The 24,856-nt window shown below is 45.5% G+C and overlaps 1 protein-coding gene across 1 annotated transcript in view; it reads right to left on the bottom strand.

Moving 5' to 3' along the window:
- Positions 1-24,856, bottom strand: part of MAD1L1 (mitotic arrest deficient 1 like 1) — a 2,477,345-nt gene that overhangs the window by 1,148,590 nt on the left and 1,303,899 nt on the right. The window contains exon 14 of the mRNA XM_085629234.1: positions 19,018-19,106. Within this exon, the coding sequence (XP_085485360.1) occupies positions 19,018-19,106 (89 nt within the window). The remainder of the gene's footprint in view (positions 1-19,017; positions 19,107-24,856) is intronic.

The raw sequence follows: 24,856 nt of genomic DNA, 5'->3' as shown, positions 1-24,856 counted from the left end.
TGCGTTTTACTAGGGACTTACACATAAATCAAATAGCCAATCATGGAAACACCAATCAAAACAGTTTACACAGAGAGCATATGCACTTTAGCACTGATCAGCAGTGATGAATTGCCCAGAGTCCTAAAACCAACACACACAGGTCAGGAAAAAATAGGAGGAAAAAGCAAAACGTTTAGACATAACCCTGCAAAAAGGGCCATTTCCAACAAACACTGAATACTTCCAAAGTCTGCCTGAGTGACCCATAGCACATGTTACAGTCATGTATTGCCCTGAAAAGAAATGGTGGCTGACATAGCAGCTGAAGGAAGCCATCTGGACCATCACTAAGAGCACCTATGTTGGGATGAAGAACTGGAGTTTTCCATTATACAGATGCCTGCTGGAAGACCACTGTATCAGCACCCAAGCTAACCACCTCTCTTGCCACTCCACCCCCAAGAGCAGCCAGCGCCAGCTCCCCAAGGAAGTCCCCACTAATCTCCTTCACCTCTCTGTACAGGCTGAGCAGCTTCCAACCGTGCTCCTTTTCCATTTCCAGGCGGGCGCCAGGAATCTTTAATGAAGTGTGCACTAGTCAGCAAGCTGTGCTTGATGCTATTGCTGATCCTTAGGAAGTTCTTGCTGATCTAAGTACAAAAGATCCGGCGTCCACTTAAGAAAATGCATACTCAATGGAGACTCAGCACATACAGAGGTTACATTCCTGCCTTTCTGCTGTGCTGTGGAGGTGGGAATGGCCCATGTGTGAGACCGGAGGACTGTAGGATACAGCATGAAATGTGGGAAGCCCCAAGAAAACTAGATTAGGGCTACAACTTCAGTCATGTTTCCTTGAGGATTCCATTGTTTGTAGCCATGGGCTTATGGTCACTTCTGCCCAGGAGGGACATTTAAGTCCTTATTCCCAGATTCTGAATTGCAACATTCAACTGCGGAGGATAAGCAAAGGATTACAGCAATGGGAAGACAGGGCAAACCTTTAAGTACGAATTTATGTGAGAAATCAGGCACAGCTTCTACATATGTGTCTGCCAGCCTGCTCACGTTGAACATGCGTGACTCTTTCGTGATTTTTTTATAATAAGATGGATTCTCTCACACACACAGTTTCACACCTTAACACTAAGCTGGCAAAGTTGACAAGCTCCACCAGTGAGAATATACTGCCGAAAGGTATACTTATGCATGCATGCGTGGATTTTGTGTGTGTAAATATGGGGTGTAAATTTGTACTTCCATTCCTGTTACCATTAATCCTGCAGATGTAAAAATAAACAAGCTTTTAGGCATAAATGTGGGCATGCAGAAATGTAATCTCCTCAAAAATGTTTTTCAGAATCAGGCTAAGTCGTTTTTGGAGGCATGGCGAAGGTGGGTGTTTGTGGAGGAGCGGGGCTGAGGTGGCGCAGAGGGACAACTGAAATGGCAGGAAAACATTAGGTCATACTGAATCGAAAGCATAGTAAGGTTTTTCTCTTGGGTTCATCCCTCAAGGGCTCTCCAGTAAGAAGGTCCTCTCATAATATGTGGGATGGCGTGAAAGATCCTCAATAGGAATAAACAGGCGATTTATGATTGTTGACGAAAGCTCTAAATGCGGTTTTTAATAATTAACGAGATGGCATCGACACAAAAAAATGATATGCAAAACCGTCTTTGCCTTTTAGACTAGGGAAATATAGTAGCGGAGCAAAATAAAAACAGCATCTGGGGCTCATTCTATTTTAGTTTTCAAATCCCATCTGCACTAACAAATATTTTTGTCCAATATGTTGCAAGCGTTGCTCAGTTCCCAAACATATGCAGTTCCTCCCGGCAACTAAACTTTGAAACATGTTCATTTACAGAGAAGCGTAGGGCATTGATTAGCGGTAAAGCTGTGCTTTCTAATGCGCTGCGACAAGAGAAGTTAATTCAAAAACTCGCCATCTTTGGATTCCCGTTTCACAAGTGTTTCAGGAAATTCTCAGATCATCTTCTGATTGGAGGGAGGGTGCGCAGGGAACTACTGACTACAAGTTTGAAACATCCACTCACACGTGTGGACCGGAGAGATAATGAATCGCACTAGGTGTGGGGGACACAGTTTAGACATGTAGAGCAGAACCCAGAAGCATAGGGATTATCCATCACCTTTGAAGGTTATGTTATGATGATGGGCGGGCGGGCTAGGGAGGTGGGTCAAAGGTTGGTATGGGAAGGGTGTAGACAGGGCCGGCTTCAGGGCAGTGAAAATGGTGCAGCCGCACTGGGCGCTGACCTGTGTAGGGGGCGCTGACCTCAGGGGCGCACTGTTTAGCAATAACTTAAGATTGGAGAGATGAGGGCACCTTTGCCCGGTGGTAGAGAGAGAATTCGAGAAGGCGGTCATAGGGTGTGGAGGCACCAAAAATGATTGTCGCCCTGGCACCAACAGCAAGCACTAAAGCCGGCCCTGGGTGTAGAACAAGGAACAACGGTATAGGAGGGGTCTAGAACAAGAAACAAACTTACCCGCCCTAGGGAAAAAACTCAGACTCTGGGCCCAACACTCTACCCCATACCACACAATGTCTGGGAATTCCATGTTTCAGCCTATGGAATTGGCCAGTTAGTTTGCCAATCTCATGACTCAAACCACGTCATGCCTGTGCAGTGGCAGTAGAACAAGCACTGAATAAAATGACGGCAGACTGCAAAATAACCAAGGTTCTGGACTTTTTACCTTGGTTGCAAAGGTTTACTCACCACAAATTCCAACTAAGTTGGCTGACAGCCCTAATATTCGGATGGTAACAGTGATGCACACTGTGTGAATACGAACAAAGTGGGAATTTCTCGGGCTATAAGAAACAAATTTAAAGCTTTGCATAGTATTTAACAAAAGTTGGCATTTTGGACCACAGCTTTCATCTATGTCAAACTTTTCACATTACATTAAAATGTGTTAATACATCAAGATTGTGCTACGTATTTTTCCTTCAGGGTTAATTCTCTCACACAGCAGTACCCTTTCTTTGTTCCAAGTTGCATTCTCTCGAATAGAGATGTTTGATTAATATTATTTTAGTTGTATTGTTAAAAAAAATACTTGAGTTGTGTGTGTTTCCACCACGCATCCTTTCAGTAGCTTCTCAGTAGACTATCTAATAATTCAAGTGTTTCCTTTAGTACAGAGAATCTATTGCGGAGAAACAGGAGCCTTTTAATTCCTCACCAAGTAATGTCAGAACGTTTGCTAACTTATGAACTTCAAATTTCACCAATGCTGACAAATTTCAAACTTTTCCCGAATTGATTTACTTGAGACTAATATTGGTTTAAGGATCACACAAATTTGCATTTTACTGTAAATCTGACAATTGACAGATTTTTCAAGGAGAATCATGTGCTTTCTACTCTGTGAAATTGGTTGCTACATCAAACTAGCAGGGTCGATTCAGAGATTACTGGATCAATAACCAAGGAGGATCACATATTTCCAGTTTTTCTTAGCTTGCTCGAACTTCAGTATGGATATTATTCATCCTTGGCCTTCCATAGTTGTTGCCAGACTACCTTTTCTTGACGTCCATCTTCTGTTTTGCAATTACATTTTTGGTAGAGTTTACATAGGTAGGGATCTGCTGATTTTGGTAAAGGCTGGGTCACAAATAGGAGCAGATACCGGCAGTAGCAACTGTTATGATGCAGTAGTGGCGGGGGGAGAGGTTAAAAAAAGGTAAAATCCACTTACCTGCAAGCCTCCTCCGTCTGACGCAGGAAACAGGAAGCCCACAGGCTCCCTGACTCCCCTATCCAATCACAACACTGCTGTCACCAGCATGACAGCAGCATCATGATTGGTCTGAGCGCCGTGTTTAGACGCTCACACAGGGACTGGGAGCCTGTGGATATTCTCCACCCAGGCTGAAAAATACAGCCAGGTAGAGAACATGCAAAGTGCTCATGACTGTTTGGCCAGCCCAAGACGGCTGTCCAAACTGTCATGCGCACTTAGAAAGTGCCCATCACTCCTCCTCCTGTTCTGTGGACAGCCAACACCTAAAGCCAGGACAGAAAAATACAATTTTAATAACATGGTGTTATTACCATTTTATTTTTCCTGTGGGGCGACACTCTGCCTTAGCGGAGGAGCCGCCGCTGGATCCCAGAAAGAAGGGGTACTTGTAGGGTTGGCTGAACAGCCAATGGTTGGCAATGGGTGCTGTTATGATGGCTTTCCTGAAAGAACTGGGGTATTAACTTATTCCAAGACATGCTTTTGAGAAGGCCCGAAAAATGGACAAAACTTCATAAGGACAAAGTGGTGTTGACAATAGTAATCAAAAGAATAGTGAACTGCTCCTCAATTGCCATGGTGGTGTTAAAAACATTTTTAACACATGGACCAGACCTCAATCATGATGGCTTGCTTATTAGGATCTCCCGAGGTCTTCATGCTTGCAGATTTCAAGTGCTTTGCAACATTCCTGAATTCTGTTTCAAGCACTTTAAAGCAATCCAAGCATACACTCTTGAAATGTACTTTTCTGTTGACAGAGTCACTAGATGTGAACCAGACCAAATTATATGTTCACCACTATCCATAGTGTTAACTTAGCTGCAGGTCCCCATACAGTCATTGCACTGCAAGTATATGCACACAGTTTTTGCACACTAGTGGATTGGAAAGAGTGGTGAATTTCTTTAAATATAATATTTCTTCGGCTTGCACTCTATTCAGATTAAATTGCAAGCAGTTGCTGTTTCCATAAACATTAGCGGCGACCCATCCATTGATTTACCTGGTCACAGACTCAAAACATGATTTCGAATATGTGATCAATTGAAAGACATCACTGCCAAAGCCCATAAGACAGGCACTATAGTGATCTCTTTAAGTGGCTGACTTCAGTTGTCCTCTTGTCCGTCTGCTCAATGAATGGGCAGTAGGCGTCCTGTTGTCTGCATTCAATCCAATACCCAAGCTGGCCTCTACTGCCTACACACCTACAAAGCCACCCTTAGCAGCCAGAAAATGCAAAACAATGTCCGGCATAGTGGGCATTATCAAGGGCAGGCATAGTTTGTAAGCTCTCCCCTGATCTAAGCAGCTGGTGTACCACCCAGCCCACACAAGGAAAAAGGATGCTTCAATTTGGAACAAAATGCTATCTGACAAATAAGCTTTTGACAAGAAGAAAATGAAAGATTCCTTGGGTGACGGGGGTGTTCACAAACCTTTAAAGGATCTAGATGGCGATATGATGGTGTTAGGAGAGGAGCGAAGAGATTTCCAGCAAGTGTGACTAATAGACATTGGCAAGTACATGAATTTCTTTTGAATTGCTGTAACTCTGCCCAGTTGCTAAATCCAGACGCCGCTTAGGATTTACTAGGGCTGCTGTTCGACGGCAAAAAATAAGTAGTTCAGATTTGTTCCAGCTGGAAAGATCTCTCCGCTAAAGCAACTATATCTCTGCAATTTTAATCCGCGAGTTCTGCTGCTAGGTCTTTTAGCTTATTTTGTTGTCGGTACACATCTAATTTGGTGACAGAGAAATTGCTCAAGTTTTCCATACAAGCTGTTATGCCATCGACAATGAAAAGTCTGTCAGAAAGTCATCACTTAGAGGATACACCATCTTGCTTTTTCAAGGGAAAAAGTAGATCTCACTGAATAAAGCATTTGGCCAGTGGTGCATATGACAAGAGGCATTCAAAGCAGGCATGCAGAGGGCTCTGGGGCTATAACAGTTGCATCGAAGTTGGCATAACTGAAAATCAGGTTAAATGCCCGATGAAGGACCCAAATGAAACCTTCTTGTAAGACTGAATGCAGGCCTTTTTCTTATTTTAAAGAAAAAAAAAGGAAACATAATTTTTCAAACAAATTCATTGGCGTCCTTCTAGGTAGACAGTATTTTGTTCCACCGGAGAAAAACACCTCCACCGAGATAGTATGGCAGGACACTGAGTGATGGATAAAGAACTCAGGGACATGCGCACATGCTGGTCGAGCCTAGGGGAACTCACTGGTAAAACCAGCAAACGCCTCCCAAAATATCAGACCGTGAACATGCAAGAATAATCTTGAGATGTGTACGCCTGGTCACAGCTGGCAAATATAATTCAAACCATCTTTAGCGGCCTTCAATGAAGATGAAGCCTCAATTGCATGCGATTTCCCAATGCCAAGGAGGCCTCACTCCCTCTTGGCATTACCACGGTTTTGTGCATGATAAGCTACAAACTCGAACAAGACAGCAGCTTAGTCGTTCCAAGGGTGGTGGCTACTGCAAATGCATAATAAATGCCTGTGCAGCTAAATACTCTGTTATATGAAAAATGCTAACATATGAGTTTAGGAACCTGGCTCTGAATATACTATACCAAAGTAAGGTATAGTGTGCACAGGGTCCAGGGAGTCCCCATGGGTATAGCAGAGGTTAAATTAGTTAAGTACTAACAGCTCTCTTTGTAGTAGTGTGGGCAAGTTGTTAGGCCTATCCAGAGGGTGTGTTAAGCATTTGTTGTATTCACTTAATCAAGGACTGTGATTAGACACACACTCAGACATAATCCAGACCAATTAGGTAAGTATAGATAAAGGTATACTTATGTTTTATTTCTAGAACCAAGCAGGACTTGGTACAGGAAGGTAAATGTACTTTCAATTGTAAAACCTTACTCAGAAATACAATTGGGAATGGATTTGCAATCGTTACAGGTTTGTATTGGTTCAAAAAGCAGTTTAAATCACACAGTGATTACTTTTAGAATACCTTTCGATTACTTTCACATTAAATCGACTACTCAGGGTGGTATGCCTAGATACCACACTGGTGGATCTCACAATACAAGGTAAGTAAGACTATTTAGGGTTTAAGGTACAGTTACTTTTCTTCCATACAAACAGCAGTTCAACACAGAACATTTTTGGAACAAAAACTCATTTGGTTCCTATGGAAGAAAATGGTTATCTGTTTTACAGGCAAGTACTTGACTTACGAGTGGGAGTTTTGGGGGTTAAGACCAAGGTTCCCCAAGGTCTAGGTAAGCACTCAAATTGCACCACCAGTGGCACTGGTGCAGCTGGGTACAGAGTGCAGGGGTCCAATGTTAGCCAAAGGGGCTAAGGGGGCCTTAGGTGAGTGACTGCTTATGAGCGGCCACTTGGGTGAGGGAACTAAGATCCTGGGGCTAAAGTCAGCACTGGAGGGGCCAACAATCAGCACAGGAGCTGCACCACCAGTGGCACAGGGGTGGCCGGGTGCAGGGTGCCAAGAACCTAGTGGTTTCCAATAGAGACCTTTGGTTGTGGCAAAGTTGCTGCAGGCTCCAACAGGGAGACTTCCTGAAGGCACGACTGGCTGGAGAGGTAAGTTGGGTTCTTGGGGGGGGATGCCTGGACACCATCAGTTGAGCCACCCAAGGCCGTGGGGCATCGGGTGCAAGGGTGTCTTTTGGCATCGGATTTGTTTACCAGCTCCGGTTGCGGTCGGGGGACCCTTCAGGTTGAGGATGCAGGCGTCGGCTTGAGTCTCGAGGGAGGTCGGGGATCGCCAGATCTCAGGTCAGGATCGCTGGGGAAACCTCCTCGTGGTGGTAGGCCACCCGAACTTGGGCCATGGGCATCGGGTGCAGAGTGCTGCAGAAATGCGGAGCCTCCTGGATCCGGATTCTGTGGATGAGTCTTTGCTTGAGCAAATCCGGTGCTCATGGGAGATAGGGTCTGTTAGATGGATGCAAGGCAGGGGCTCTGGGGTTTGCTGGCTGCTGGACTCGCCGGGGTTCTCGCTGTAGGCAGGTCGAAGTAGGGCTGGGGCCAAAGCAGTAGCTGTTGTCTTCTTCCGGGGCCAGCAAGTCTCTTTGGTCCTTCTACTTTCTTCCTCGAAACTGAGGAGGCAATGTTCAGGGTCACCCCTAAATACTAAATTCAGGGGCCATAAAAGGGGTGTGCAGGTCGGGACCAATGGGTCCCTTCCTTGGGGTGGGTACACCCCCAATAATGCCACCCTCCAGTGCAAGGGGGGTATGAGCCTCTTCCTAATTGGTTGGGTCCCCTCATCTTCAAGATGGAGAAGACTGAGATGTGTTCTTCACCTCGACTCCCCCACCTGAGACATGAGGATGGCAAGGGGGGGGGGGGAATGCACACCTCTCCTCCTAGTGTGGTTTTCTCGCTGATTCTCCTGCCCAACGTGGGGGTCAGAACCGGTAGGAGCAGCAAAAGACAGTGACAGCTTACAAAGGTGACAGGCCTTTGAAGCTTCCCCCTTCGTGTACCCAGCCCATCCTGGGGGAGGAAGCATGACATCTGCCCAGGATGAGCTTTATTTATGGACCCAGAGAGTGGAGGCTCTCTACCCACGGGTCCAGAAACCTGTCTGGTGGTGGCAAATGGCAGGTAGCCATTCAGGAACCACACCAGGGCTGGTCATTTTTCAAGGGACATCTCTAAGATGGCCTCTAAGTGCTTTTTACATTCCCCAATTTGTCATAAGGAACGGGCGGGCCGAAATGTGGGGGGGGGGGCTAAAGGGGAGATGTTAGAAATTCTGTTGATAATCTATTTACAGAAAGATATATTCTTACACATACACCAGGTAAATGTTTTGCTTCAATGTGTTGATCTAGGATTGTGCCTGTGCGCGCACACAATTACGCATATACTAGCATGCGCTAGCAGTACATAAAGGAAAACTACCAACATGCAATATATATAACAACTGAATAAGAGAATGTGGTAATCAATAAAGTCTACTAAAAAAAAAAAAAGAGCTTTTTACATTAAATCTAACACTGGCATCAATGTGGGTTTAATGTGCTGAGAAGTTATCTACCAAAGTTCCCAGGTTTTAGTAAAGCCATTATGCAGCTGTGGAGTTCTTAATGACCAACTCCCAGACCATATACTTGTTATGGCTTTACTACACTTACAATGCAAAAGAATTGACTTAGACTCTGTAGGGGTACAGGGCTCATGCCACTGTACACTCATCTGAGGGCTAGTGCACCCTGCTAGAGGGGTGACTTACCTAGGCCTCAGGCAGTGGATTACAGGCATGAGACACAGGGATGTGTGCCATGTCGACCCTTCACTTTTCTCTGCACCAGAACACGCAGCCTGCAATGGCAGTGTGTGGGTGTTAAGGTGCATGGTATCTAAGGGTGGCACAATAGGTGCTGGAGCCCTTAGAGGCCTTCCCTGGTCACAGTGCCCAGGGTACCTTTTACAAGGGGCTTACCTGTGGCCAGAGACGGGCAATTGTGGGTACAAAGGTGCAGTTTTGGGAAAGAACACAGGCCCTGGGAACCTGATTGACAGTGACCCAGGGCACATCAAGTCAGGTTGCATCAGATGTCTGGCAAACATTGGGTTAACCATGCAAAAAGGGGCACTTTCCTACAATGAGCACCTCATCATTATATATAGGCAATCAAGATATACAACTCATTTGTCGCTTAATATCACAAGTTTACTATCTGCTGGCATAAGTCCAGGAATTTATGGAGGAAGGACTAGGAAAAAGTTCTGGAGAGAAGAGGAATTGATAATGGTTAAAACGGAAGAAAAAAAAAAAAGATATGAAACTTCATCTCGAGATCCTGTCGGTTGTAGGGTGCACTTGGCTGGTTCAAAGGTGAAACGCACATTCCATACTCCCTTAAATCTCCTTAGAAGGGTCACTTACTGTCAAAAAAGAGTATTTCGATGAGGAGGGAGTTTGTTTCCTGAGATGTGCATGTAAACCTGTGGCGGCAACGAGTTCTAACTTGCTATGAATTACTTTGAATTCTAAAGAGAGATAGTAAGTGATTTTAACTTTGATTGAAGGATCGTCACCGAACAGGTTCTGCAGTAGGAGCTGTAAAATGACAAAAATCTGATGAAGAGAACACAGTGGTGCTGACCAAAGTCAAAGTTTCCGGCAGACCATGATGGCTCGCCGGTCGGATTCAGGGGCCGGGTTGGACTCAGTAAAGTTTTTACCTTCACATTTAGAAACTTTTCTAGTTCTTTTCTTGTTGACAGAGCTCATTGAAGAGGGGGACGACAGCATATGGGAGAGGCTCAGCGAGAGCTGGGTTCCTGATGGAATTCTAGGCTATCCACAAACCAGCAAAACGTTTCAGCTGCCTGCCCAAGGAGGCCTCAACGATGATGAGGTGTTGAGTTTCTGTAATACGATAGCCTCTGGTTCTTTTCCAAAAATGTTCATCTTTGAGCTGCAGGACTCGCAAGCTGCAGTTCTTCCAGGGGAAAGAGTACACTTAAACACCAACCATCGGCCCTGTGCTTTCTAGACACCTTGTGGAGGCTTGGACGCACACTCCCAGAGTGCACTAGCCATGTACAGGGCAAATCTAGTTGTTACTGGTCAGCTCGCCTGTTGCAGGTGCAGGGCTTCTTGAGCCTGTGTGCTCCTAGAGATGAACAGGATGATAGTCAACTGGCCCTTGGAGTTCCCCCACTGGTCATTAGCTCAAGTGGGAGCAGGTCCACCCCTTGGGGGTCTCTCTCCACCAAGCGAACAGCAGGAGCAGCCGTTCTCCCTTAAGCCCGGTCTTTGCTTCAACAGGTGCAGTCCTCATTGGCGCAGCCCTTCTTTCTGAGGTCCACGGTATCAGCAGGTGTAGTTCTTCTGTTCTTTCAGAGACAATACTGGTTACTGTTGGAGAGTTTCATACAGCATTGTTAATTTTTGTGTAATTTAGCTCATGGTCTAGCTGTTGTTGCAACAAGTTAATTGTTCTTTATTTGCAGCTTACCATCTATTGCTGAGGGAACTGACAAAGTTGCTCAAGTTGCAGTAGGAGAACATTCTTCACAGCCAGTCAGAGAGGGCCCATAGGGGTTGGTTCCAGAGCAGGACGTTTTCTAAGTAGTCCATCTCCTTACCATGCCTTTGAATTGCCCAGACTACAAATATTGAAAGAACGGAGTATTACATTAGAGTATTTCACTTGAAGATACAAATTGACCTGCACTTCTCTGTTGTTGCTACTTGCAACTTTTTCAGTACTTAAGCTGGCAAATTCTGGTTTTGCTCCTCGGCAGTGATTGATTGATTTCTGATTGTTCTGAGGAATGAATATGCTTTAAGGGACGTGGCGGATACACTGCAGAGATTTTGTGTGTGTGTCGGGGGGGGGGGGGGGGGGTCATCTGTAGAAAGAGGGCCTTCAAAACTCAGATCCAGTGTGGGAAGATTAGAAAAGCAGTCTGTCCCCTTGCTCCAATAAATAAGCTGACATGATGCTGACGCAGAGCATCTATACTGCTGCTATCCTCCAAACCCTCAATAAAAAAACCTATTGAAATGGATTACAAAACTCTGAGCTGGTTAAATCCCGGAGCGGAAGTGCACAGGTTAATTCTAATTATAGATTATATCATAAAGAAGCCTCTGAAGCTATTAGATGGTCAATATCTCATTTCCCGAATGACAGTCTCCATTTAGATTTTGTTCATCTTCTTCCATAAGAGAGAATCGGTTTCATTCTAGAGCATTACACATTTTCCACCCAAAATATAGTTTTGAATGTTAAATCCTAGAGATATGCCGCTGGTACAATTGATTAATGAAATAGCGGAGTCACAAAAGACAGTGTTCACAAGGGTGGAATTCATGTTTTAGACTCTGCCCAAAAAACACATATTGGGAGCTATTGCTAAACATTAATGAATTTAAGGTACTGATGTAATTCCATATTTTCCACAAAGTTCTGATCCATTAGATGTGTAGTGTTCTCCAATCCTTGCATGATAGAGCAGATATGCTCAATGAAAGGACGTCCGTTTTGTGTAGAAATCAATCTAGATGAAAAAAAGATAACAAAACTGGAAGGTAATACAAGGCCAGTGGGGAGGGTAACTGTGGGATGGTGGTCTTTGAAAATCACTGCCGAGGAACAAAACCAGAATTTGCCAGGCCTTTATTGATGTTAACTAATAACAAGGCAAGCCCAAGAAGCGCTCAGTCTTTTTAGTGGTGTCTTGAAGACCCTCTGATACATGAAAAGGTGAACTGATATCTCAGAGAAGGGCACTGTCCTCTTCTCATAAGATATTCCACTCTTTCTCTAGAACAGACATAAGTTGTGATTGGAAAGACTGTCTGGTTGGTAAAACAACAAGCAGCCATACTAAAAGGGGGTCTGGCTTTACTTTTGAACACTGATTTAGCCTGGAATTTTGAAAAATTAATAACAATATCCTGGAGTTAAATCTTAGTTGGGTAGGCACAGGGAACATAGTTCAGGCTTGTTTTGTTATCTCTCTCTCTCTCTTGGTAGCAAATGTGGCCGCAATCAAAGATATTTTTAAAAATATGACAACTATAAGACAAATGAGTATTCGTGTTATATTAAAGGAGTTTTCAATGCCCAACGTTAACACAGTACAACTGTGGTAGTTGGAGATCCTTTATCAGAAGCTTGTTGCAAAATTCCTGAAATAGCTTCAGGTCCAATAACAGATGAGTTAAAATGGGTGACCAACTCTTGATTCAATTACTAGAACTAAGCAGTATAATCCTTAAATGACAAATGGCTGGAGATGGCTCGGTGCAATTTAGAAGGAAAGATGCTTTTGGAAAAATCAATAAGATTATTTTAATAACTCATTCACACTGTATTATTTAGAGTATATTCTGGCGATAACGTGTACTGAATAAAATGATCACAGCATATAACAATGTAATCTTTATTAAGTAGTCGAAAAACCTCCTACTCTGCAAGGTGGACAGCATTATAAACTCACACAAAGATTAACCGTTCAGCAACAGAGATTAATATAATGACAAATGTATTTCACCCATTAACTGAAAAACCACTCTATTACAAAGTAGCAATGAAATGAGATGTTATGAACTCATAATCAGTAATATGGGGGAAAGAATAACAAGCTGCTAAATAAACTGCATGCAAAAAAGAAGATAGTAATGAGCAGTCATTAACCTCTAAATGCATACATATATTTGCCAGTAGTATATATGTTTCAAATATAAGAATGAATCAAATAAAAAGGGTAAGAAAAGATCTAAATTTATGTAGAAAAAAAGCCAGCTATCACCACAGGCCTAGAGCCGCCTTCGTGGAAATCCAGGTGTTGTCTGAGGACTCACCAGTGCTGGGCTCCCAGGAGGCGGTGAAACATCTGGAGTGCATGCATGTGCCTCAGAGTGCAAGGAACCAGTAAAGTGCATGAGGCGAAGAGACCCAAAAGGCTCAAGATTGTCAGGGCTGGAAGAAAAGCTCCCTCCCAAATCATCAGGATAATAGCCTGACTGTTCCAAATCCGCTGAGGAAGTGGGAAAGCCTTGAGGGAGACAGTACCAGCCCTGGAAAGGCGAAGAGGAGACACTGAAGGGGCTGGAGATTTGACTTAGGAAGGGTGAACCTCCCACGTCAAACAGCAGGGAGATCAGGGACTGCAGGTGGCCCAACATCAGCTGCCATAATCCTGTGTTCTGCCGCCAGATGTCAAGGTATAGGAAAAGCGAGATCCCGGACTTGCGAAGATGTGCCACAACAATTACCATAACCTTTGTGAAGACTCGAGGGGCAGATGTTAAAACAGATGGTTAAACTGTGAAGTGGATGGAACCTACCACAAAACCCAAGTATCCCCTTGAATGACGGCAGGTTTGGGATATGTAAATACATGTCCTGAAAGACGAGGGACACAAATCAATCTTCCAGCTTTTGAGATAACAGAACCGGCACCAGATAAAGAGTCCTCAACTTCTTGCGGAGTAATGCATTCAAAATGTGAAGACCAAGTATGGAAGTGAGACATCATCTTTCTTGATAACAAAACAAGTGAATGGGAATGGTATCCCTGTCCTATCTCATTCTCCAGAACCAATTTCACAGCACTTTTGCTCAAGAGAATTGCTTCATAGTGACTACATGGCCGCCCAGACAAACAGAGGAGATGGGGGAATGAAAGGGGCGACACCTGGAAGGAAGGGCAAAGCATTGCTCAACAAATTGCAGGACTTCATGGTCCGTAGTGAGGGACTGCCAATGTGTCAAGGAATGGGACAATGTTCACTCAACAGGCCACAGAGCTACCTCAAGGGCATCTTAAACCAGTTTTGCAGGGAGTGGCCGGAGAAAGAGAGGAGGAAGATTGCGGTCCAGTGATGTTGACTAGTGGCTCAACAAACAAGGTTGGCTAAAGAATACCTGTGAAGAAGTTAGTCTTATTCTGCCCCACAAGTAACAGCCGTTCATGCGTTTCCACCACCTTCCTCAACACAACTTTAAACGAAGCAATGGTCTCAGTTGGACATTTGAAATGTACCCTGGGGAGGCCCCCAGGATACTGGTGCTTTGTAGTGCAAGATAGTTGTCACTCTTTACGGGGGTGAGAAGGCAGCCTGCTTCAGTGCTTTCATTGTTGCAGTAAACAATATTTGGCTCCGATTCTGACCTTCCTTAGATGCCTATCAACCTACCAAGCCTGATATAATGTTTGTGAGGAAGAGGCCTGTAAGTGGACTCCTCCTCTATCAACAGATGTGTCTTTATATCAAGTGTGAGCAGAATTGCCTCAGTTAATGAAAGTTTGATAAACTCCATAGCAAATACAAAGTCTGTACTGTGCAAAGTGGCACCAGTGTCGGTGCCAATGGCAGGCAGCAGAAAGCCGACAGGAGGTGCTAGCAGTGCATGGGGTAAGCTGCACCAGGGATGGATCTGCTGCTAAAAAGCCCATTTGGAGGCCCGTTGAGAATGCACGATATCGAGCAGAGGAGTGGCGGGAAGGCGGCCAGTATTGCCTGGTTGACGGCATCAACCTGCTCAAAGTCAGAGCTAGGAGCTGGAAACTCCGGTAGTGGAGCAGCGGGCTCCAGGTCCAGAACTGGCACGGTCCCAAACCCAGCAACAAAAGAATCTCCGCAAAACCAGCTCTGAAGTCTAGTCAAGTCCGGGTATTGAGGCAGCTGACTAGATGAACTACCCACTGAACAGGAGCGACATGGGAAAGCTGAAGAGTACCTACTGTGATGTTTCTTGTGACTCTTCTTGGACTTTCCTTTCCCTGTATAGGATGCCTGATTCGACGACTTACTAGTCAAAAGCAAAGAGCCTGCACATGGAGAGATGCCGTTAGTCAGAGCCATGATGGATTTGGCCTCCTGCCCATTGATGGCCGTAGCATGCATATGCTCACACTTCTTGCACAACTTGGAGTCTAGTTTGGGCTCCAGGCATCAGAGACAGACGTTGTGCGGATCTTAGAGCGATATTTTGTTCAGACAGGTACGACAAGAATTAAAACAAGAAACCTTCAGGGAGACTTCCCTGAAAGCCCTACACGAGAATGCATGGTTGCAGAAGAAACATTGAGGTCAGCAACTCCATCCTCCCCGAAGAGCTTGGGAAAAAGAGTTATGTCAGTGCATTTGGGGTGGAACCTTATTCAGCTCCAGGATGTCATATTATAGTGGATCCCAGAGCAGGAATCGGAGCTGAAGTACTACATGGTAGCAGTGGCTGAAGAGCATTAAAACAGTATGGGATCTGTGATCCTACGTGTAATTGAGTGGAGACAGTAAGCATAGGGGCAGAGACAAAGGCCTGGCTAAAAATATATATATATATATATATATATATATATATATATATATATATATATATATATATATATATATTCATTCTGCAACTATTTTGTTGGTCTTTCACTTTCTGGTAATTGCAAATAGAATAACACACCTTAAATAAATAAATTAACTTCAGTTGAATTAATTAGTGGGAAATGCACAATTTTATGTTATGAAACCTCAGGATGTTAACGCAATCACTGCAGATGTCTCTACGTGTATGCAGATAGCCACAGAATTGAATCCTGTTTTGTACAGTGCGGAATAGTGACCTCTGTATTTTTATTGCTAGGAGGTCCCACCCTGTGACAAAAAGCAGTGTGAATATATATGCACGTCATTATTTAAACTTGCAACACATACAGCGCAGACTCCACGACGCAGGAATCTGGAACAAGGCCCTCAACTGGATCCTCTCTTTCCTCTCTGGCACACAACAAGTCAGACTCCCTCCATTCCTCTCAGAACTGCCTCCAACAAACTGCAGAGTCCCATAAGGATCCTCCATCAGTCCGTCCCTGTTCAACATCTACATGGCCCCGCTCGCATCCATCGTCAAAGCACAAGATCTCAACATCACATTGTACGCAGACGACACCCAACTCATCCTCTCCCGATCCAACGAACCCAACATCACCAAACGCAACTTTCAAGACTTAATGGAAGCAGTCACCAGATGGATGAAGAACAGCTGCCTTCAACTCAACACAGACAAAACCGAGATACTCATCATGAGCCCTCACCCCGACACCTGGAGCAACACCTGGTGGCCCCCCCACCCTCGGAGACCCTCCACAGACCACACACGCAACCTCTGAATCATCCTCCTGCTACCACACCCTCTGCCTCCTCCGCAAAACCTTCAAGTGGATCCCCCCCGATCACAGGAAAACTGTCACACACGCCCTTATCAGTAGCAGACTAGACTACAGCAATGCACTCTACGCAGGGATCAACAAGAAACTCACACGCAAACTTCAGAACACTGCCGCCAGACTAGTCCTCAACCTACCGCGCCACTGTCACATCAGCCAACACCTACGGATCCTACACTGGCTCCCCGTCGAGAAGAGAATCCCCTTCAAGCTTCTCACCCACGCACACAAGGCCCTCCACAACACTGGACCTGCCAACCTAAACCACAGCCTCGTGTTCCATGCTCCCCAGCGCTCTCCCCGCTCAGCCCAGCTCTCCCTCGCAACGGTACCTCAGATCAAGAAAAGCAGAACAAGAGGGTGCTCCTTCATCCTCCTCACGGCAAAGGCATGGAACGCCCTCCCTCTGCACCTCCGACAGACTGCACCGCTCCCTAAGTTCCTAAAGGACCTAAAGACCTGGCTCTTCAATGGAAGTCAGTGAGCCTCCGGATTCTGCGGTACCCCCTTCCCCCCTGACCCCCAGCGCCTTGAGACCTGTTCGGGGTGAGTAGCTTGCGCTGTAGAAACTCTGATTGCTACAGTATAAAATAGGGTGACGCACAATGTGCAAAAGATTTTGGTATACGTTAGAGTGCTTTCATGGTACACATTTGAGTAAGACGCAATCAGACTGTACCTAGTGCAAAAAATGTGCTATCCCATCAGTTAAAGGCAATACTAGCTCCAAAACAGCCTTTAAATGTGCAAATTATTTAATTGCAGACATTAACATTTCTTTCAGAGAAGAGTCTTCCTGGCGAGGATGCCGTTTCTCCTTCATGTGTCTGTCCCTCTACAGCACATGAAGACCCACTTTTCTTTTCCTTTCAGCTCAAACATCTTCTCAGCATTTGGAGTTAACAATCTCGGGACTGTTGTCCTTTAACAAATAGCAGCAGAACTATTTTTTTATATCAAAAAAAAGTATGGGCGCGTTCTTCCCAACAGATCCCGCCACCTTCGACCTCTGCCTGGAGGGGCAGGATATCTATTCCAACTTCCCAACTCCAGCCTGGTGCCTGAAGGAGATTCAAGAGGTGAGGAATCTCCAAGAAGAAGCATCTATCAGAAATATACACACTCTACCCTTAACTAAACTGGAGTGGAGCGGGATGGTGTTATTTCCCAACTCTAAGAATCACCTCTCATATTCTGTCAGCAACTCAGTTCTCCATCTAACATTAGATTAAAATACGGTCTTGGGCAGCACAGTAAGATCTCCTGGGGATCACCAGAGAGTTGAGTTGGGCAATAAGTATACCAATAACGAGTTCTCTGGACCCAGCCAAGGGTCCAGGTGGGTTCTTTTCCATCCCTCCATTCTCCCACTGGCACAGTTTCTTACGTTTCTCTTCCTTCTTTCTCCCTTTACTGCCTTCCTCACCTGCTATATGTACGTGGAAGTCTGATAAAGAAAAATAAGTCCAGGTCACCAAAAATGACCTCCAGTGCCCATCACCGCTAACCACTGACACAAGCTAAGCACTTGTTATTACAAGACAGAACACTGACATGACAAATTAACAAGCATTTGCAATGCAATAGGTCTAGCATTTGAGAGAGTTTAAGCTATTTGCGTTGTAAATGACAATTCCTTTTATTCATCTGTTTAGAAAACTAACATAAATAAAAGGCATTGTCATTTACAATGCCAATAGCTTAAACTCTCGACCTTGACGGGGTGGTGGGAGCGAGCAAGTGGGAGGGATAAGATGGGGTTGGGCACGGCACAGGAGATTCAGGAGTACAGAGTACTAGCCAATGGTGACTGCACGCCTTTATGTGCAAAATTCACGCCTCCCCACTTCAGGCGTGTGGCCGCCATTGGCTAGTATTCTGATCTTTTTTAAACAGCAGCTGCTATAGTAAAAGCAGACCGCCGTGGCAAATTAAAGAAAGAAAGGAGCACGGCTGCTATAGTTAAAGTGGACTGTGATGCCCAAAAATGTAAATATCGATTAAAAGGTGCACGCTGGTTTTGTAAATATGTTGCGTCCGCATTACTACAAAAATATAAAAGTGGGCGCCATTCTGTGTTACAGTAATGCATGTTGAGGGTGGAATAGAAGAAATCATTCAAGAAAATAGTGCTCACAGACTACATAAAACATACAGAGTAATACCACAAGAAAAAAGGCCAGTCCTCATGGGAGGTTACAAATCTAGACAAGGCGGTACTAAGGAGAGACTACTAAGCCTATTCATGAATCAAAAGTAACCATTTAGAAAGGACAGTAACAAGAGCCAATTGAAAAGGTGCGCAGTGCTTCAAATCTATACCTGAATACAGCATGCTTCGCAGTGCAGCACATGCGCTGCCCAGGCTCGACCTAAATAAGGGATAACAAATGACATAAAACAAGCTTGTGCAATTGGGAATTTAGAAAAGAGGAAAAACTCCCAAGTTGAGCTCCTTGGCACAACTTGTGAAAGTTCAGCTGTAGTTTAATCTCCAGTGAGTTATTTTGCAGCAGAGAAACACTCTATGCTGTTTCTCCCCTCCCCGTACTAACCTGAGAGAGTCCAACTCCTCCTTGGCAATGACGCTGCCGTGTCCTGAAGTACCCTCTTGAGACTTGAGTAATTTTAATTCTGCTTCGAGCTGCAAGACAATAAAGCAAAAGTGCAAATGAGCAAAGCAGGCACGGACACCTACAGGGGAGTACACATGTACATGAGATCTATACATGAAAGAGACAGATCATTCCAGATTGGAGGGACACAGATTATACAGAGAGAAATGCTTCTAGAACAGGGGTGTTGCAAGTTAATGGGATCCATTCCAGATTTTCATGGAGAACATATACAGTTAATGAAACTGAATGGATAATCTGTGGTAAGCAGGGCTTTAAGTGGGCCGGCTCCCGCCAGTGCTGAGACGGGTCCCCAACAGGTTCTCCATTTTCGCCCTCAACCTCAGGGTGAATTATTATTTTTTTACCTGCAGCAGTACCACTGATCAAAGCCTTAGATGTAACTTCAAAGAGATTCATTTTAGTTCTTTCACAGTCTCATAATTTCAGAACTGAAGCATTTTCAATATTATATACAACAAAGCCATAGTTGTTGCTTATTTATCTCATGCAACTAACAACCATTAACAAAATCAATATTCTTTGCTTGTTGTAGGTGTAGTTACTTGTTGTATCATATCTGGATGCAATGACAGAAACAGCAAAATACCAGTTGGGTGGCATACTCTGCTAAGCACAGACTTTTAGCTTATGTATTTTTAAGCCACGCCCCTTTGAAAGACAATCCCCCAAGTTTTTCATCCCACTTAGTTGCTAAATCTGGCATAACCCCCAATCTCCCCTCCCCAAACACGTCCCTCCGGACATGCACTGGATACTGTACAACCTGAAACCAGATACTTATCAACACTCATGTATATAAATATAGAATGGTGGGAGTCCAGGGCTTTAAGTGAAATGAAAAACACTGGGAGGGGTCCTGTCAAAGGGGCGTGGCCAGTGTAATTAGGGGCGTGGCTTACAAACACGTACCCTAAAAATTTGTGCTTAGCATACATAGCAGGCGCGCAACACCCATTGGACTCAAAGGGCTTCAGCACCCCTCGCCCCCGCCCCCCGTCGTGTGTGGCAGCCCGGGATGAGACAGCTTCCTGGGCACCCACACAGCTGCACCCGAGCACTTCACAGGTCTTTAAAAGACTATTTGCATTTTAATGAGGCCTTGCTGTTGTTTCACCCCTTCTAAGAGCCCCTGCACCTGCAGCTCCACTCTGCCTATTGCTTAAAGATTCAGACCCCCCCGAAATTTTTTCTTAGCCCCCCCCCCGAAATTTGGCTCTAGTTGCGCCTCTGATACATAGTGTGTTGCACAGCTGGTATTTTACTGCTTCTGTCACTGCATCCAGATACACAATCCGTCAAGTAACACTACAACTCAGGACTGTAGGATTTGTCAATGGTTGTTAGTTACACAAGGTAAATAAGCAACAACAATGGCTTCGTTGTATATAATATTAAAAATGCTTCTGTTCTGACATGAGGAGACTGAAAGAACTATAACGAGTCTCTTTGAAGTTGCATCAAAGGCAGTGAAGGGTGGCACTGCTGCAGATTTGAGATTTTTTTCCCACCCTGAGGGTGAGGGCAAAAATGGAGAGCCCGACAGGGACTCGTCTTATCACCTGCTGGACCCGGCCCAGGTAAAGCCCTGGTGGAGTCACTCACGCAGTACGTGATCTGCAAGCGCACCTCCCGCACTACAGCCTTTCTCCTAATTTACCGGTGGAGATCGTCCTATTTCTATATGCCAGTCTGCCTGACATCAAGCACTGCGCATGCGCCGCTCATCGGCTCCGACTCCGTCGAAGTCACAGAATGTGGCCCTGGTGCTTCGGTTTCCCATTGGAGCCCGGCCCTTCTCCGCAGACTCCCCGGATGCGTGGAAATGAGACTGTTCTACTTTTCGCCGACAGGATCAGTCAAAACCTCTGCTTTCATCTCTCAAACAAATGAGGTAGGGAAAAACAGGCTGTCAACTCACGGCCCGCGAGGGGACTTCATTCAGAGTCGTTACCCAGGGGTCCTCGCTGAGTTTGGAAACATTTCTAACCAATTTAAATACAAGAAACATAAAACCCCCTAGCAGAAAATGCGGTCGCTTCCAGTCGAGGCAGCACAATCTCTCGAACATTCACCTGGAGGTGGCACCGAAGGGCTCGTGCGTCACCAGCAGAAGGCTGCCGGAGGATGCAGGTGAGTGACTGAGGAGGTTGTAAACAGGAGGACTGACAGAGCTGAGCCGCGCGCCTGCTCTCAGTGGAGGCCTGCGAGCTCGCAGACCCCACAAAGAGCAGGGGGGAGATGGAAAAGCCGCAACTTAGGGGGAGCAGAGTTTAAAGCATTCCACTTTAAAAGGCTGGAGGTCACATATTGGACAGCAGCGGTTTGAGGCCACTCAAGCTTTACCACAAATTAACTCGGAAGCTGTGCGGTTGGGGTTTGATGTGTCCCTTGCCACAAGGAGCGGGTCATGAATTATGACCCGGTACATAGATAGAAATCTGAGGGAGATTGAGGTTCCCTTATGAGCCCCGTGCCAGTGGCGGCTCCTCTGCTAAGGCGGAGGAGCGACGCCCCACTGCTTTTAAGCAGTGTGACAAAGGAAATACAAAATGATAATAACTTATCGTTTTATTGTTTCCAGCTTCTTTGCAGGTGGGTGGGGCTGCTCTGCTTGCAGGGGAGGAGTGGTTTTCCCACTCCAAGTGCGCATTAATGCATGGCAAATAGTCATCCACACTATGCATGTTCTCCATGCAGGCTGCATTAGAGCCTGCATGGAGAACATGCCCAGGCCCGCAGTTTCCCTGAGCGCCGAACCACGGCGCTCAGACCAATCCCAACGCTGCATTGCAGCATTGTGATTAGTCAGGGGAGCCTGGGTGCTTACCAATTGCAACGCAGCATTGTGATTGGTCAGGGGAGTCTGGGTGTGCTTCCTGGTTGCTTTTCTGCCAAGTCGGACAGAGGAGAGATGGAGCAGTGACAGGACGCGGCGATAAGGTAACTGGTTTTTGTTATTTTTTTAGCATTCCTCTCCTCCTAACCGCACTCTGACCCACCACCCCCGATCCGTGCCGGCCGCCACTGCCCCGTGCATATATAGGAACCTGTGAGTGAGACTGAGGTTCCCTTATGAGCCCCCCCAACATATATAGAAATCTGTGGGTGAGTGAGATTGAGGTTTACTTATGAGCCCCTGTACATACATAGAAAACTGGGGGTTCGGGTGTGAAATTAACCACTTTTTGTATATAGAAACTCTGTAGCGTTGGGATGTGGTGTAACTGCTCCAGGTACACAAAAAATTGGTGATGTTGAGGTGTATAAGCAAGCCCCTGCAGATACAAAAGGATGGCAGTGTGTAGTTGAGCACCAATATATACATCAGGTGTTAGGAAAGAATAGCTTTGAATTCCTGTCTATCAATCAATCAATCAATCAAGACATTTATATAGCGCACTACTCACCCGGAGGGTCTCAAGGCGCTTGGGGAGGAGGGGGTCCGCTACTATACAAACAAAAGCCGATGGCTTGCTGGGAGTCTTAAGAGATGTTGCACATCCAGCTGTAAGGCGCGCAACTGGAAGACTGAGAGTTTCAAGCCCTTGCAATTACAAAGAAAAAGCTGGGTTAAGATATGAGTGAGCAAGGCGACACCCCTTGCAAAGGAGGGTGAACCTTAGCGTCACCAGACACCATTTTCCTGCAGCTTTATGCCATAACCCAGAAAGGCAGGACCTCTGGCTGTAGGGGGCACTACGAAAGAAAGCAACCCTGGCAAAAATGCTCTAAGCAGCCCTGCTCCCTTCCTCTCCTCACTCCAGCTCTTCCTTTCCATTCATCCATTCTGTTTCTCCTCCCCTCTCTAATCTCTCAGTCTCTCTCCATCCCTCTCTCTGCCTAGTCCTCCTTTTCCCTATCTCTCTCAAAGCCCCCGGTTGCAGCTGCAGTTAAACTCGGGGATCTTGGGAAAGTGACAGAGGCCCTATGACAGTAGCAGCACTGGGCATTCAAAACCGACCTTCAGTGGCTCCAGTCCACAGGGGCATTCCTCCATGGAATAAAAGGCTAATCCGGCTCGGCCCTCAATCGGCAGACAGATGATGCAAGCGTAGACTGCGTTAGTCCATTTCGATCTATGGGAGTCCACAGAATGAGTTCCCTCGGGCAAGAAAGAGCTATTCCAGGTGTGCCTCTGAGATCTGCACTGTGAAAACTCCTAAGGGGTCTTTTCCGCTGATGGGCAGTGGCACCTAAAAGGACTCACTTATCTACGAGCCAATCACACTGGGGCATTCACATGACGAGGGGACTGGTTCACCTGTGGGCTTCTGACTTGACAAAACGAAATCAACCGCTCTCTAAAAGGACCAGGCGCAATTATGGGTTCAAATGACAGTGACTACCTTGAGAAGACTGGTTCATGGAGGCTGGATTCAAGCTATCCTGGCTGAAGAGGGGTGAAACCCCAAAACCTGTCCTAGGATGCTTGTTTCCTGTCCAGGGAGGACCTGGCTTAGCAGTTCGGGCTGGACTGTTCCCATGAGGCACAGGGTCAAGACTGATTTGCATATGGCCAGGTCTAAACCGGGGTGGCATGGTGAGCAAAAGAATGATGGATTTAACCCAGATCTCTTGACTAGGGGTGAATGTTTTGATTTGTTCTGCATTCCGTCCATCAGTTGCGTGTCTTTTGCTTATACAATAGGCCATCTATTTTAGGCAGTCCTTAAGCAGGTTGACAAATATAAGGTCCAACAATAATATGCAGATTTTCAATTAAACTCAAGATATATTAATTGTCAACACTGGTGCTTGTAACAGTCTGCACAATGTGGTGCTGTCTGGGTAATTTAGAGCTGACCACAACAGCAGTTAATTATTAATTCAATCTACTTTAAAAATGACCATTACCTGCCGCCCAAGCCATTCTTATAGTTTTGGTCGCCTAAAATAGTCTTAATTGTCACACTAGGAGGAGTGTGATTGTTATTAGTCGAGTTGTTTTCATCATTGGCAGCATGGCAGGGGCGATGTGTGATACAAGCTTCAGTGGCCTGCTGATGAGAGCCCTGGCACTTATGGTTTTTTTTTACACAAATTAAGAACTGTCCATTTGTAGCATTCAAATGTTGATTCTAAATAAAGTCTGCGTAAGGTTTAGAAATGTCCATGAACTTATGTGGTACCCTTGAGTACCAGGGTTGGAGTGCGACTGTCGGAACCAAACATTGTAACCCAAGGGGACGGCTCAGCTACACGGCAGTGCGCATTGCACAGAACTTACGGTAAGATCTACAGCGGGATAGCGTGTTCCTACAATGCTTGGCACCACAGGCGGTGCTCTGTTTGGGAACAACCCACCCTGGTACCCCACACAGTTTCAGAACCTTCCACCTTCGATTCAAACGTCAGTGTAAGAGAGGGTTCTCTAAAAATGAACCGTAATGGTACAAGACTGTCCACGAGGCCAAGATCCGTCAAAAAGCATACATTCATGGTGATGCGTTACTTCAATTTTCCTATGGGGCGTGGAAAGGAGGGTACAGAGTACAAGCCGGAAGCATCAAGAGACATCACCCTCGTCACAAATAGCTGTGGAGCCAGCATTGTACATCTTTATTTCGTGGCACTCCATTAGAGCCCGCAGTCAGGGTTCTTAAATATCGGATACAAACTAGATTAGACCGTACCTCCTTGGGGTATGGATGACCTTTTCGTCAACAGTAGGCCTTGTACACATCAATTACTGCACCCTATTGACTTATCACTGTTATTACCTTGTAGAGCGCTCTATACACAGTGATATAAACAA

This window comes from Triturus cristatus, chromosome 10, assembly GCF_964204655.1.
Source record: "Triturus cristatus chromosome 10, aTriCri1.1, whole genome shotgun sequence".
Lineage (NCBI taxonomy): Eukaryota > Metazoa > Chordata > Amphibia > Caudata > Salamandridae > Triturus > Triturus cristatus.
The sequence above is the reverse complement of the archived record's forward strand: the minus strand, read 5'-3'. Positions and strand labels throughout refer to the sequence as shown.